Source organism: Haplochromis burtoni, unplaced genomic scaffold (genome assembly GCF_018398535.1).
Source record: "Haplochromis burtoni strain Fernald_Lab_line unplaced genomic scaffold, NCSU_Asbu1 Contig_100, whole genome shotgun sequence".
NCBI lineage: Eukaryota > Metazoa > Chordata > Actinopteri > Cichliformes > Cichlidae > Haplochromis > Haplochromis burtoni.
In genome coordinates this window covers 1178474-1193519 of record NW_024582461.1, presented here as the reverse complement: position 1 = coordinate 1193519, position 15046 = coordinate 1178474, and the positions used below count along the sequence as shown (strand labels likewise).

The window sequence follows — 15046 nt, the reverse complement described above, 5'->3', positions numbered from 1 at the left end:
TAAAAGGTTTATTTATTCATATAATTTATCATTAAGGAAAATATGCTAGGTGCTAGGTTAATGCTTGGTATAAACTAAATGTGTACCAATCAAGTAATTATGTAACAAATGCTTGGAAAATATACATGTAATCAAATTACCTAAAGTCAGCATTTTGGGCATAAATATTTTTTGGGTGCACCTGTATAGACTGAGTCGTTTCTGAACTCTTATCTACTTCCTGCGGTGCTGTAAAGCTAACTATTTATCAAGATTTCCCATATGGAAAAGATATATATAAATCTTATAAAGTTTGTATCTGTCTTGTGTGAAACTTGTATGAAAAGCATACAAAAATTATATAATGAAACTTGTATGTTTTGGATACTTACTAAAGCAATATATGAAAATAATGAGAAAGTGGCCACTTTCATGAGTAAATCATATAAGTTTTTACTATTTCTTTTCCATATGGGTTATTATCTCCAAGTCCAACATAAACGGCTCAGTTTCACTTGTAATGGAAGTTCAATGCACTAGCGTACAATGCAAACTATGTCCGCTCACTATGGTTGCGATGCAGATTTATTGCAGTGCAATAAACTAGGCTTAACTCTAAAGTCAGGGCTATCGTCACATTATAAAACACTTACACCTTACATTCACCTTGTGGAAAACTCCTGTTCCATTAGTCAAGCCTTACTGAAGACGAGCAGTTCTTTAAATGTAAGAAACCACAAACTTCTTCGCTGCTTCACAACCACATGGACACCAACAAAGGGCTGTTTTCAACAATGTTCTACTGATTTCCTATTTTGATCAAGTTTGGTCTATGTATACACTGTTATGATCTCAAACGGTGCGCTGGAGGGAAATAAATTAGAAGCCTGAAAGAGTTTAGCAGTTCTGCTCAGTACATGTGATTTGAGTTAATAACCTTTCCTATATGGTCCTCCTATACAGTGGGGCAAAAAAGTATTTAGTCAGCCACCGATTGTGCAAGTTCCCCCACCTAAAATGATGACAGAGGTCAGTAATTTGCACCAGAGGTACACTTCAACTGTGAGAGACAGAATGTGAAAAAAAAAATCCATGAATCCACATGGTAGGATTTGTAAAGAATTTATTCGTAAATCAGGGTGGAAAATAAGTATTTGGTCAATAACAAAAATACAACTCAATACTTTGTAACATAACCTTTGTTGGCAATAACAGAGGTCAAACGTTTACTATAGGTCTTTACCAGGTTTGCACACACAGTAGCTGGTATTTTGGCCCATTCCTCCATGCAGATCTTCTCGAGAGCAGTGATGTTTTGGGGCTGTCGCCGAGCAACACGGACTTTCAACTCCCGCCACAGATTTTCTATGGGGTTGAGGTCTGGAGACTGGCTAGGCCACTCCAGGACTTTCAAATGCTTCTTACGGAGCCACTCCTTTGTTGCCCGGGCGGTGTGTTTTGGATCATTGTCATGTTGGAAGACCCAGCCTCGTTTCATCTTCAAAGTTCTCACTGATGGAAGGAGGTTTTGGCTCAAAATCTCACGATACATGGCCCCATTCATTCTGTCCTTAACACGGATCAGTCGTCCTGTCCCCTTGGCAGAAAAACAGCCCCATAGCATGATGTTTCCACCCCCATGCTTCACAGTAGGTATGGTGTTCTTGGGATGCAACTCAGTATTCTTCTTCCTCCAAACACGACGAGTTGAGTTTATACCAAAAAGTTCTACTTTGGTTTCATCTGACCACATGACATTCTCCCAATCCTCTGCTGTATCATCCATGTGCTCTCTGGCAAACTTCAGACGGGCCTGGACATGCACTGGCTTCAGCAGCGGAACACGTCTGGCACTGCGGGATTTGATTCCCTGCCGTTGTAGTGTGTTACTGATGGTGACCTTTGTTACTTTGGTCCCAGCTCTCTGCAGGTCATTCACCAGGTCCCCCCGTGTGGTTCTGGGATCTTTGCTCACCGTTCTCATGATCATTTTGACCCCACGGGATGAGATCTTGCGTGGAGCCCCAGATCGAGGGAGATTATCAGTGGTCTTGTATGTCTTCCATTTTCTGATGATTGCTCCCACAGTTGATTTTTTCACACCAAGCTGCTTGCCTATTGTAGATTCACTCTTCCCAGTCTGGTGCAGGTCTACAATACTTTTCCTGGTGTCCTTCGAAAGCTCTTTGGTCTTGGCCATGGCGGAGTTTGGAGTCTGACTGTTTGAGGCTGTGGACAGGTGTCTTTTATACAGATGATGAGTTCAAACAGGTGCCATTCATACAGGTAACGAGTGGGGGACAGAAAAGCTTCTTACAGAAGACGTTACAGGTCTGTGAGAGCCAGAGATTCATGGATTTTTTTTTCACATTCTGTCTCTCACAGTTGAAGTGTACCTCTGGTGCAAATTACTGACCTCTGTCATCATTTTAAGTGGGGGAACTTGCACAATCGGTGGCTGACTAAATACTTTTTTGCCCCACTGTATGTGCTGGTTCATATATTTTTTTTCTCATCAACCAACAGTCCAATTAAAGCAGCTCCAAAGACATTTGTCTGATTGCAAGGTAGAGATTACATTCTTATCCTAAAAGTGCATCATAGTCTATGTACCAAACAAGGTTACCATTAGTAGGCTTCACACCAGTGACAGGCCATTTGTCTGGGTTGTCCTTCACGCGGCTCAGCTGGGTGATCAGCTCGTGTTTGCCTTTGCCCATCACCAAAAGGGCAACTTTGCGGGCTCGATTAATGACATTAAAGGTGAGGCTCATACGCTGGTGTGGCTTGGAGGGGCTCTCAGTGAGGGCCACCAGACTATCGCCAAGTTCATCAGCTTTGCCACCGGGGAACAAAGAGGCTGTGTGGCCATCATAGCCGACACCCAGCAATACAAAGTGGAAGCTGGAGCTGTTAACCAATTTAACGAGTTGCTTCTCATACATTAGCGCTCCTCTATCTTCCTCCACACATAGGCGCTGGTTGAGATGCACTGGCATGGGGTGGATGTTGTAATACGGGATTCTCACATGTTGCAGTAGATGGTCATGCAAGTTGCGGAAGTTGGACTCCAGTTCCGTCGGCAGCACGCAGCGCTCGTCCACCATCCAAACATGTGTGTTCCTCCAGGGGAAGGTGAAATGGTGATCGGCCAACCTGTGAAACAGAGCAAGGGGAGTAGATCCACCGGAGAGGGCGAGATGGAAAACACCACCCTCATAAATAGCTGCCTCTGCTGCTTCCTGAATATCTGCAGCGAGCTTGTCAACAAGCTGCTCGGCCCATGCAGACACCATTTCAGAACTGCGAAATTTACCTTGCATCACTTGGAAACCATTTGTGGATGTGCCACCCAAATGATCAGTACTGATTATCACCACCTCATTGTTGTAGCTAACGTCTTTCCCTTTCAGATGGATGTCCAGCACGTCTGCATTATCAGCACCACCTGGGTAGATGCGCGGAAATGTGCTGGCTAAACTGCTGAGCAGCGGTGTCCATAAGTCCCAGGAAGCCAACAGGTTCTCTGTACTAATGAAGCTATTCTTCTGTCCCAAAAAGATGTGAGAAATAAGTTCTGCATAAGCTTCCTTCTGCTCCATTGGAGTCTGGATGTAGAAGTCTGAAATAGGCAATCCAAAAACGTTGACGTCTTTGTGCTCTGTTACTTCCTTCCACTCACTGTCTACTAGAGCTGGCTTGAACAAATTCTTACTAACAAGAATTGCTGGATATTGAAGGCTGCCATGTCCAAAGTAGAAAACTATCTGCTTGGGCTTGCAGTGAACGTTATTGTGGTTTTGAACACAAAATATGTCATTTTTAAAAAGAACACGTGCGTATCCCACCCGCTCATCTAGCATCTTCCCTGAGATCAAAAGGATCGGCATGCCTTCATATTGTGCGTCATCAATCTGTGCGAGTACAGCTAAAAAATAGAAACACGAGTAAATATTAGCATCTAAACAGTGAAGGAGATGTAATGCAGCACACTTACAGCAGAATGTAAGGAGACAAACTTTCAGTACTTGCCTGCAAATGTTGGAGTGTGACTGACGTGATCTTTGGTCTTATTCAGCTCCTGCTGAACTTCTGCTTTGTAAGTTTGGTACTGACCGATCACAGCTTGATTCTTTCCTAAAGGAAGCATGGAACTAAGGATCTGCAGCTTGTTTCCAAGGACTTCCTCACTTCTGCTCACGTTCTTGGGAAGCCTCATGGTCAACAGTGTCATGACCTCAGTCAGGTGGTTCTGTAGCACATCCCTGATGACCCCATACTGGTCATAGAAGGCAATGCGACCTTTTGAGGAGAAAATAACAAAGACAGGGTAAGAATACATGATTCAATCACCAAAAAAAAAAAAAAATGTCTATGATTTACCCATGTCTCAAAATACCGTAGTAATTAAGAGAGTTGATAAACCCTTTAATCACCTTTAACATCCAGAGTCTCTTTCAGTACAATCTCCACTCTCTCGATGTGGTGCTTGTTCCAGATGGGATCAAGTAATTTTTTGTTTTGTATTCTAAAAGGAAGCATCTTTGAAACCACCTTTGGAAAAAAGGAAACATAAGATGTTTGGATTTAGATTCAGATTCATTTAAGAGTCAAGGGTGGAAGGGATGCACTGTGTAGGACTTCCATACCTGTTTCCCCAAGTAGTGGTCAATTCTGTACATTTCTTCTTCCGTCAGTGAGCTGCGAAGTTGAGATGCCAGTACCTGAGCACTCCCGTAGTCATGTCCAAAAGGTTTTTCAAGCACCACCCTCAGCCAAGCCCCACTTTTTGGCCTGCAACTACTATTAATCTTCTCAGCAATATCTGCATATGCAAAAGCTGGTACAGAGAGGTAAAAGAGCCTGCCTGCCTCCGTCATTCCCTCTTCTTGAAGCTGTTGCTCAATGTGCTTGGCCAGATCCTGATAGTCCTCTAATGACTTTAGTTGGCGATACTGTGCGAGCCGCAGAAACTGGTCTTTCAGCAGAGCACAGCGCTCCTGAGAAACATCCTTTGAGCAGGAGACTGCCTTCAGAATCTCAAAGAGCACTGGTGTGGCCTTTTCAGTGGGGGACTGTCCCCCGCCATAGAAAGAAAAGGTGTTTCCACTACTGACTTGGTTGATATACAGCTGGAAGAATCCCTGCCACAGGTACTTCTTCGCCAGGTCACCCGTGCCTCCCACTATGACCACCGAAACATGGCCAGGTCTCTGTGCTTCCTCGCCCTCCTTACCATTTCCTCCCTGGGTGCACAACACGACCAGGAGGAAGAACACAGTCAAAAACATTGTCCGGTCCTAATGGTCCAAACCCCTGTATGAACACAGCAATGAAAGAAGGGCATTCATCTCAGGAACACTATGCAATAGCAGATTATATTAAAGCTAGACAAAGTTTGCAGATTGTTTTCATAAGCTAATCGTTCAAGTGAATAGTTGTCTGTGTCTATGTGACAGCCCTGCAACAGTATGATAACTGGTCAGCTGTGACACACAGTGGCAGCCACCGTGGGGAATATTTTCTTGGCACACTTTGTACCAAGCATGTTTTAAACACCCTAGCCTACCTGAATATTGTTGCTAACCATGTCCATCCTTTTAAAAGCTCATTGTACCCATCTTCTCATGGCTATTTCCAAAAGGTTAATGTGCTATGTCAAAGAGCTCAACTGGTTTCTTGAACATTGACAATTAATTCACTGTATGCAAATGGACTCCACAGTGACAAGTTCTTCATCCAGCAGAGCACCTTTGGGATGTGGTAATTCACATCATTGATGTGCAGCAACAAATCTGGAGCAATAAAACCTTTACAGCACCATAGATATGCTATGAAGAATTAAGGCAGCTCTAAAGGCAAAGGAGGATCTGACCCGGTGCTAAGAAGATGTAACTAACAGCCAGTGGGTGTATTTGTGACATACAGAGTGCCGTCTGACAAGAAAAGCCCCCAAAACGGTCAGTTTTACTAACCTGATGCATAAACAAACAGTTAATCAGAATATTTGAATATTGATTTTCTGTTCATCAACTTTCAGCTCTGAGCGCTTCATAAAAGAAATTCCTCTGGTTACAAAGTCAAATGAAATATTAACAGAGACATTAATGCAATTACGCTCGTGATGTAATATACATGCAATGTCTGTCTTTGGTCATATCGACTGTCCAAAATATCATGTGCAAAATAATGTTTAAAGCATATCACTTAATACAGTACACAACCATCAACTTGTATGCCAGAAATCTAAGAAATATGCCAGACAACCATTTTAAAAAGCAACAGTTAGCAGTGGTAAATGTATATAAATAGAGCTAAAAAAACAACAACAACCCATACTTAGCAAAATCTCTGTCCTGAGCTTTTCCGAAGTCCCTTGAGAGGCAGAGATACTGTCATGAGTGTAATGATTACCGGATACTGGTGGATAAGGGGCGTAGCTTTTGCACTTTGCTCGGGGCGTTGAGCTTCCAGTACAAGAGCTGAGCTGTTCTTGGCGTTTTGGGGAAATCCAAATAACTTACTGATGATTTTTCAAGGACCTGCAAACATTTATTGAGCAAGTAACACATTTAATGGGAGCAAAGGGGATCCCATGCTCTGCTGGATGAACACAGGGTCACAAACTGTAATCAGAGGGGAACAGTCTGAGAACAGGCAAACAATCCGCACTCATTAATATCAAAAACACTGCTATCAGGCACACGAAAATCTCTTAAAGGTATCTGTTGAACTTTGTTTTCTCACCGCAAAATGTGACTATGACGGAGAGTGAAAATTATTCACAGTGAACTGAACACCAGCAGAAAGAGGCTGATTTTATTACGGAGTGCAATATCTGGAATCGCTGCAGCTTGCATGTTTGCACAATGCAAAGCAAACAGCAAAGGCCACCCTCATGAAGGCAGGCTGCTTCAGCGGCAGCTGATTTTTTTTGTTTTACTTTTTTTAGAAGTACTGCAGTCATCAAAACTGTTGGTACTATTTGCTTCTTTAGGGTTCTTCTGTAGCTCTGTGACACTTTGTTCCTCGTCAGTCAAAAGCTACTTTCATTTTCTTTCCTCTTTAAATCAGCACAGACAATCTTCCTTGAGTCTTCCTGACTCATCTATCCGTGAAACTCTTTATAAATAGCAAAGGGGAAAAACAGGGAAAGACTGCATCTTCTGTCCTACCGTGCACATACGATCAAGTGACTATCCCATATCTTATATTCAAAAACCCGCCAGGCACTGGTGAAATTCTGTGGACATGAAGTGCTTTTTCCAGGTGCCAAGTTAAACGGCATTAGACAGAGTCCACTGACGATCAGCACAATAAAAGATTTGTCTGACAACTGAGGAGTATTGATGAGGACTGGAAAAAGCACTGAAGAGATATCCTGTGTTCGCTTTCTGCCATTGTGGTGAGATCTGTCACAGTCAAGCCTTAAGAAGAAACTCCAGATCAAACTGCTATTAATACTATTTCAAACGCTCACTTATGGATATTAAAAAAAACTATAGAACCTATTCATTCATCCTATATTACCAATAAGTAATTTCAGTTACAAAATATAATGCGAACACCAAAGGTCACCTCATGAAAGGAGCTCTCAGTACAGCAGGACTTATTGAAATGTGGTCTGACTTTCATCTAAACTGCATGTAGAGACAAAACTCTACTCACTGGCACTTTATTACGCAAACCTTGCTAGCACTGAGTTGACTGTGGGGGGTATTTGGGTACAAAGAATTCATTATTAGTGTTTAGGAAACCAGCTTGAGATGATTTGAGCTTTGAGATGTGGTGAGTTATCCCACAGTCATCAGAAGATGGGTACACTGTGGTCATAAAGACACGGACATGGTCAGCAAGATTTCACAGGTAGACCACCTGAGTAATAAAAAGTGTACCAAGAAACCAGTTTCTGAAATGCTCACAACAACAACAATGTCACATAAATCACTTTTCTTCTCCCATTCTGATGCTCAGCAGGCCAGCCACTCCTGACCGTCCCTACACGCTTAAAAGCACTGAGTGGCTGCCATATTGGATTGGCTGATTAGATATTTTGAGTTAAGGAGCAGCTAAACACGTGCACTTAGTAAACTGCCCGGTCCATATGAGCACTTTCAGCAGCAGCAATCTGCAGGGGGAGTTTTAGATCACCCCCTTCTTTTTTCCTGAGCATTTTAAACGGCGAAAAAGCAAATACAATAACTAGTGCAGTAAAGATAAATGCTGCTGACGGAGCTCAGCTGCCACCAGCTGTGTAACGTCCACAGGGATTTGACCCGAAATTCACAAGCCATTGCTACAAACTGTAAAACTGTACATAGACACAGATGCTGTATTGAAGCCGCCTGCTTTCCACACAGTCGCTCGCCTTCCTGGCACAACAAGCAAAAAAAACCACGACGTCACATGAAGGGTGGACAACATGTTTATCCCACGAGTCCACCTGCTAGCTGTCCCACTTCACTTCCGCTACCTACACACAATACACACGGCTCTGCACGCGTCTCGGTAAAAGTACAGCCGTGTCGGCGCTACAAAAACACGCGAAGCAACTAAAGCAGAAATGTTCGCAACAGACGCACTCTTTAAAAAGTTACAACTGGAAACGACGAACCTGCCCGGTGGCGAAGACTACCGCGCGCTCTTCCTGTACCAGTCACGTGACACCCCTCAATCCAAAGGCAGGCTGCTAACATGATAAATACATGTTTTCCAAGACTTTGAGCTTCCTCTGCGCAGTTCTTTTGAATGATGCCGTTTGAAAACATTACCATGTTGACTAGCGTGTTGCAGGGTGTCATAAAATGCAATTGTAAGGATGGTTTGTTAATGAGTGTCCCGAAAACCTTGAGTTGAAGTCAAGGTTGACTGAGTTTACGCACTGGAGGCATTAAAACATCATGGCAAGTGTCAAGGACCAGACTCACGGTCAGAACCACTCTGAAACTCGATTTGTATAAACCAGCTTATATTTGGAGAGGTAAAGTAGGAATTAAACGGTTCTTTGATTTACCTGAAAATGTCATGTTTTAATTTTAACCAAATACTTTTATATATGTTTTAGAGTTTTTTCTTTAAGAATAACACACTTTAAAATCTGAGGCGGTCACAAAACAACATGTTATATTGTTTCAATCCAGCATGAAAGTTGAATGAAAACTGCTTTCCCCCCATTTTTCAATAGGCCTACTTTCACGTTAAAAAGTAGTCTACAATTTTTTTATTTTTTTTTTTGCATTATTGTAAAATTTAACTAAATGCCGTTCAGAAATTGGCACTAATTATCTTTTGCAACATGAACTTTTTTTTTTTATTATTATTAGTGAGTTCTCAAATGTGGGACAGGGTGGTTTTATGTCCTCCATATTTTAACTAGCCAGAAACTCACACTATAGATTGTAATTCACTTTGATGGTAAGAATGACCTGTCCTTGATATATGAAGTAAAAAATTTTACTGAAATTATTGTATATTGCCAAATATAAAATGAAACAGTCCCGTTTGCCCTTTATTGCACTTATATTGATTTCATAAAGAATCCACAGTTCAGGGTCAAGAGCCCAGCGCATGAGGATGAATATCTCACCGTGTTATATGACTTTTATCAGCTGTTCTGAGTCCCTGTCTGTTGCTCATGACTTGGTGGCAGATGCACTCTGCAGCGTTTTGCTGTAACAAGGGCGACCCCTGTTGGTGTCTGAGCGATACAGCTGTTCTACTCGTGTCCTCCCCTTCACCCTCTGAAAACTCAAAATACTTCGTCTCAGACTTAAAAATAACGTGGTTAAATAATCTGCCTTTCATCTGCAACTATAGAAAAATAGAATTACTTAATTAAGAGATTTTAACTGGATGGCATTCACTGCATTATTCAGCTGTCTCATGTCATCACGCCTACCTCGGACAAAGCAGGTGTCCTTTTGGCTGAATAATGATCTGATTGTTGTGGACCACACTGCCAGTAGTCCTTTCTGGTCCTCCCTTGTATTTTGGCTGAACAGATGTGGTTGTTTCAGCAGCTTTGATTCAGCGGGGTCATGTGTGTGTGAGTTAACAGCTAGTTAACTTCTCAACCTCTCAGAATCAGATTTAAAATCTTACTTTCTAACTTAGCTGGAAGTGTTTGTATTGCATGGATTTGGACACTTCTAGGCAAAGTACTTGTTAAACAATCTCACCACAGCATCCTTCAGTAGATGTTCAGTAGGAGTTTTGGAGCGTTTCAGCACAAAATCTTCCTAAACTACTTTACCCAAGGTTATGGAATAATTTTGTTGTTTGATCTGTTGTACCAAGTGTGAAATAAATAAATAAATGAAAATGAAATGAAAATGAAATTTTCAACCTCAGCTTTTAGAAGATTTTAACGTGTTATTAAGCTAGTAGTTAATAACATAACAGGGCTTACAGAAAAAGAAAAAATAAATAAATAAAAGAACCACCTAAACCTACAATTATGATTACGACAGGAGGCACACACAAACCAAATAACCTCACTACTACCTTACAAACAGCTGTAATGCCGGTGATCAAACCTCCCAAGTTGGCTGGCTACTGTGAAGTGTAAACAGTCAACAGGATGGAGCATCCTGTGTTTGTGTGTGTCACAGACTGTGTGTGTGCGGAGGGGAGGGGAGTGTGTTGCAAAAGAAAAAGAGCCCATGCAGAGTGTGCTAGGCCAGCTGTCACAGCTATAACCTCGACTTGAGAGCAAGCTGGAGGGCCACTGTCTGTGTGTGTGTGTGTGTGTGTGTGTGTGTGTGTGTGTGTGTGTGTGTGTGTGGGTTGCCACCCCACATCCCCCAGACATTCCCCACAACCCCTGGCTTCCTTCCTCCCCTTTGTTAAGCCTGCAGGGCAGACTTTGTCAAGCTGAGCACACAAACTGATGCATATGAATGCGTGCCGTCATCTTTATTAGGCCCCCTTGCCAACACCCATTACATTTAACACGGGTCTTTACTGAAGGAGATTTCACTCTCAGTCATGCTCTCATCCCCCAACTCACTCTCAGGCATGTAGGATTAAAGCAGCCGCAGTCTGGGAGAAATCCGAATACACAACCTGTTGCATGCTAATAAGGAAACTTAATACTGAGCAGTGAACAAAGGCTCATATTTTTTAAATGACTGGTTGTTCCGGCGAGTAATTTTAAAGTTGGTTAAGACTTGTTATTTGATGTTTAGCTTTAAAGGTAAATTTAATTACAGACGGTTTTATATTTCAAAGGTGAGACAAAATGTGTCAAACTGTATTACTTTCTGTTCTTGCAAAAAAAAAAAAAAATGCCCGTATTCTGTGTTGATTTTTCTGCAGCTGCTCTTTGAAGCAGGCAGTGCTGATTGATTGGGGCTAAGTCACAAGGAGACATAACCTATGTATGTATGAGTAATGTTCCTGTGTTTTAACCACATTCTCACATTTCTTTTCTTCATATTGCAAAACTTGTCTGAGCGTGTTCTTTCCTTTTGTTTCCAAGTGCTATGTTGCACATAACATAGTGCACAGAGACACCAGACACCCGCCCCAAATTCCAGTTCAGAGAGGCAGTATTTCCAGTGGTGGCATGTGGAGCTTTAAAAAGGAAAACACTGAGGACATCGGGGGGGGGGAATGCACAACCTTTCCAGATAACAGACAGTGAAGAATAAAGACATTTCCATAGCATCTATTCACTGTTTGTAAGACAGATAAATGGGTGTTTTAAAAAACACAACCCCCCAAAAAAACCTAATGTGAGATTACGAGGTTTTTGTGGTTTTTATTTAGTTTTCGGTGACATCCTGCCCCTTGCTTGTGTGAAGACATACATACTTTGTGCTCTTGTGCGGAGCTGAGATAACTCCTGTATTTGTCCGTACATGATTTTTGTTTAATGTTCTTTTCAAGCTGTGAAACACAACACACGCATGGTGCAATTTTTCTTCCATCAGATAAGTTAAAGGATTTTAGGCTCACAGAAACCCTTTTGAAAGCAGCACGATTATCTCAAACATGTCTCTCATAAAGTGGTAACTGAAACTGAAGTGATTTTCCTGTGATTCAGATTTAGTCATCTCAACAACCTCTTAAAAAAAGCAGCCGTTTCACTGAAACTGTAACCCACATGTTTAAGTAAACTACTGGTTCCATTTAAAGCCAGTTATTTTGACTATAATAATGCAGCAAATGAATACAAATTTTGTAAATGTATTTACCTTAATATTTCCATTTTATGTTACTTTGTATTTCTACTTTGCTGCACTTAAATTATTTAGTATTTTGTACAGTATATACTTTACAGCAATAGTAATTAGTTACATTTCAAGTTGAGATTTAAATACTTGGATGCTAGTACAGATCAGTCCAGAGGGTGACCCATATGCCGAAAGGCTACAGCAGGGGTCTGGGTTCAGTTCCGGCCCAGGCCATTTCCTGCATGTCATTTCCAGTGTTCTCTGCCCCTCTCTTCCTGTCTGCTTTACTGTTCTGTCATAAAATGAATTAAGACCAAAAAATACAACAAACACACAGGAAATAATAATGAAGAGTGGTTTTAAATTAAACTACCCAGTGGAACAAATGCAGCTCGCAAATAAAGTAAACAAAACAGTAATTTAATCATGTAAAACTGACAATGGTCTTTATTATGTAAGTTCATATTGTTGGTCATTAGTATTTACACTTATTTAAAAGAAAAAGTGATTTTTCACAGGACTCACCCAAGATTAACTTGTAGGACCACATACTGAAGCAATCACTTTCACTTTGATTTTATCAGTCTCTCTTGTTTCAGTTCGTGAGCGTTTATTTATGCCCAGCTCTGTGAAGGTTGATGTCCGGACCTTCACAGGGCCATCACAGCACCCTGATTCTTTTCTTTTTCAGACATTTAGCTGTTGATTTGCTGCTTTGGTTGGGATTATTGTCATGTTGCATGATCCACTTTTGGCCAAGCTTTAGCTGACAGACAAATGGCTTCATATTTGACTCTAGAATACTTTTCTATACAGAGGAGTTCACGGTCAACTACAATGTGCCCAGGGCCTGTGACTGTAAAACAAGCCCAAATCCTTATCCAGTCACTGCCGTGTTTGACGGCTGGTTTGAGGTATTTGCACTGATATGCTTTGTTGGGTTTTCTCCTACTTGGCATTGTGCATTATAGCCAGAAGTCTTGCAGTTAGTTCAGATGCAACTTTGCAAACTTTGCAGAGAAGAGGCAGTGATGCTGGGATGTCCACTTTTTGAAAGATTGTGGCAGTGTATTAACACACACCTCAGTGCTCCAGAAAACTGCCTTGACTTGAGTTAATCAAGTGCAATTTATCAGCAGCACTTTGCTACTAGTCTTAATTCCTATGGAAGCAGTAAGGATGTGCTTGGTTTTTCATAGAATTGCATAGAGTACTGCTACTTTATTTAAGTAAATGATTAGAGGGCTTCCTTCACTGTTAGGTGATAGACATAAAAATGCATGCACAAACGTGTGAACTCATCATTTCGTAACAAGGGTTTTGAGGGCTCTCACTGAGAGTGTGGTGGAAAACAGTAGGTGCATTTCATGTTAGTGCTACACAAAAACACCCCAGTGCTTTCAGTGGTGTTCCACTTCTCTGTTTGCTGATACGACAAAAAGTGTAAGGAAAGCGAGGGTATGGGGGAGCCAGGTTTGAATGACATGGTGTTGCTGCCACGACTGTTGTTCACTGACCCACAAAATGCAGGCCCAGCCCCCAGTGTGAAGTACTTTTGTGTTGTCATCACCCTCAGAAGCCTGGGACCTGTGATGGGAGGGTGTTTGAGCGATCTGAGGCGGCAGTCCACTCTCCAGAAGGTTACATGCTCTGTTCGGTGGCTAAAAAGAAGCCTGTATTGTAATGAAAGCATTTGCATGCTTTTGTATTAGAGAGGGTATTAACCTCTGACACCTTTGAGAACTGGTTGACAAGAGGCCACTTCTCACAGTCTAAGCGTTAACACACTTGAAAATAACACCTAAGCGTACCTCAGTGTGTATCAAAATCAATAAAGAGAGGAGGAAAAGGTCTGCTTAGGTTTTTGAGATTGAAGTTGGCTTCAAGTGGCCGTTCACCCTCAACAGAGAGTGTTGGAGGATTTGAAAATGAGAGATCTTGTGGATCTTAAGCATGATGTTGGCTCTTTGAGACTGAAAACCAGACCAAATGGTTTTTTTTCTTAAAGAGAGTTGCAAAACTAAAGTCTCTTGTGTTGAGTGACTGACATGAAGAAAGTGTTTGGGGAGTCATTAACAAATTGCAGATGGAGAGAAACCAAATGGAGGGACATTTAGAATACTTTTTTGAAGTGAAAAAACAGTGAAAAAAGTTCACTGTTAATTGTTGTAAGCTGTAAAAATAGCCTAAAAGAATTACTCTTATCAGCCCAAAATACACTTTGATTTATAAGTAATTGAAGGAGGGTCAGAGAGTCGTAACTCAACCCGCACTTAACTTGTTAATCTATTTCTTTCAGTGGTATCTTTCATTTTGTCTGTTGTATGATTAATGGCCGTGTAGGGTAGCGCTGGACAAGACATTGTCTGACTCTTCAGTTAAATTTTTTTTTACAGGGGTCTTTGTGAGGACCGTTGGCTGTGTATGGCTCTAAGCCTGAGGGGCTCTTCTCTCCAAGTACATGCTGCTTCACAGAGAAGACTTGACTCTGAAATTCCTCCAGATAAGAGTTGCTAGGTGATGTTATTGTTAGATCTTCTTTGTGGTCGCATATTCATATCCAAATTATAAGGTTCTTTATGAGGACTGTCTCATTAGTAGTCATATATTCATACCAGACCACCCCCCTACTTGACCCCTCCTTTACAAGTCGTGGGAAAGACAAGCCCTGGATGGGATGTGGAGAAGGACTCAGGCAATTACTTGGACGATGGTCAACTTAAACTCACTTTTAAAAAGGCCAAAAACATTTGTAGTGTATTATTGACATTTTATGGAGACATTTGAAATCAATGTAAAAAAAAATTCCAGAACATAATCAAACATTGGCTATACATCTTTTTTTAGACAAGATTTAACATCAAACACAGCAAGAAAGAAAAGAGAGAAAA

At 41.5% G+C, this 15046-nt stretch overlaps 1 protein-coding gene across 2 annotated transcripts; it reads right to left on the bottom strand.

Annotated features, from left to right (window-relative positions):
* Window positions 1-2396: 2396 nt before the first annotated feature.
* h6pd (hexose-6-phosphate dehydrogenase (glucose 1-dehydrogenase)) lies at window positions 2397-8677 on the bottom strand. 2 transcript variants are annotated; one of them, XM_005927448.3, is made up of 5 exons: window positions 8594-8677; window positions 4629-5295; window positions 4416-4533; window positions 4012-4281; window positions 2397-3907 (listed from the first exon to the last, which is right to left on the bottom strand). In XM_005927448.3, exons 2-5 carry the CDS (start codon window positions 5268-5270, stop codon window positions 2562-2564), a joined length of 2376 nt encoding a protein of 791 aa, XP_005927510.1. In that variant the 5' UTR covers window positions 5271-5295; window positions 8594-8677; the 3' UTR covers window positions 2397-2561. The 2 variants fall into 2 exon arrangements, with proteins under 2 accessions (XP_005927510.1, XP_005927509.1); XM_005927447.3 differs by lacking the exon at window positions 8594-8677 and adding an exon at window positions 6319-8587.
* Window positions 8678-15046: the final 6369 nt, after the last annotated feature.

What these genes read in the sequence shown, in the direction of transcription:
- h6pd (XM_005927448.3), bottom strand. Translation starts at nt 5,270, where the DNA reads ATGTTTTTGACTGTGTTCTTCCTCCTGGTCGTGTTGTGCACCCAGGGA. An exon ending in ACCACTACTTGGGGAAACAG is followed by an intron (nt 4,534 to 4,628) that starts GTATGGAAGTCC and finishes TTTTTTCCAAAG; the next exon opens with GTGGTTTCAAAGATGCTTCC. An exon ending in AGAGACTCTGGATGTTAAAG is followed by an intron (nt 4,282 to 4,415) that starts GTGATTAAAGGG and finishes TCTCCTCAAAAG; the next exon opens with GTCGCATTGCCTTCTATGAC.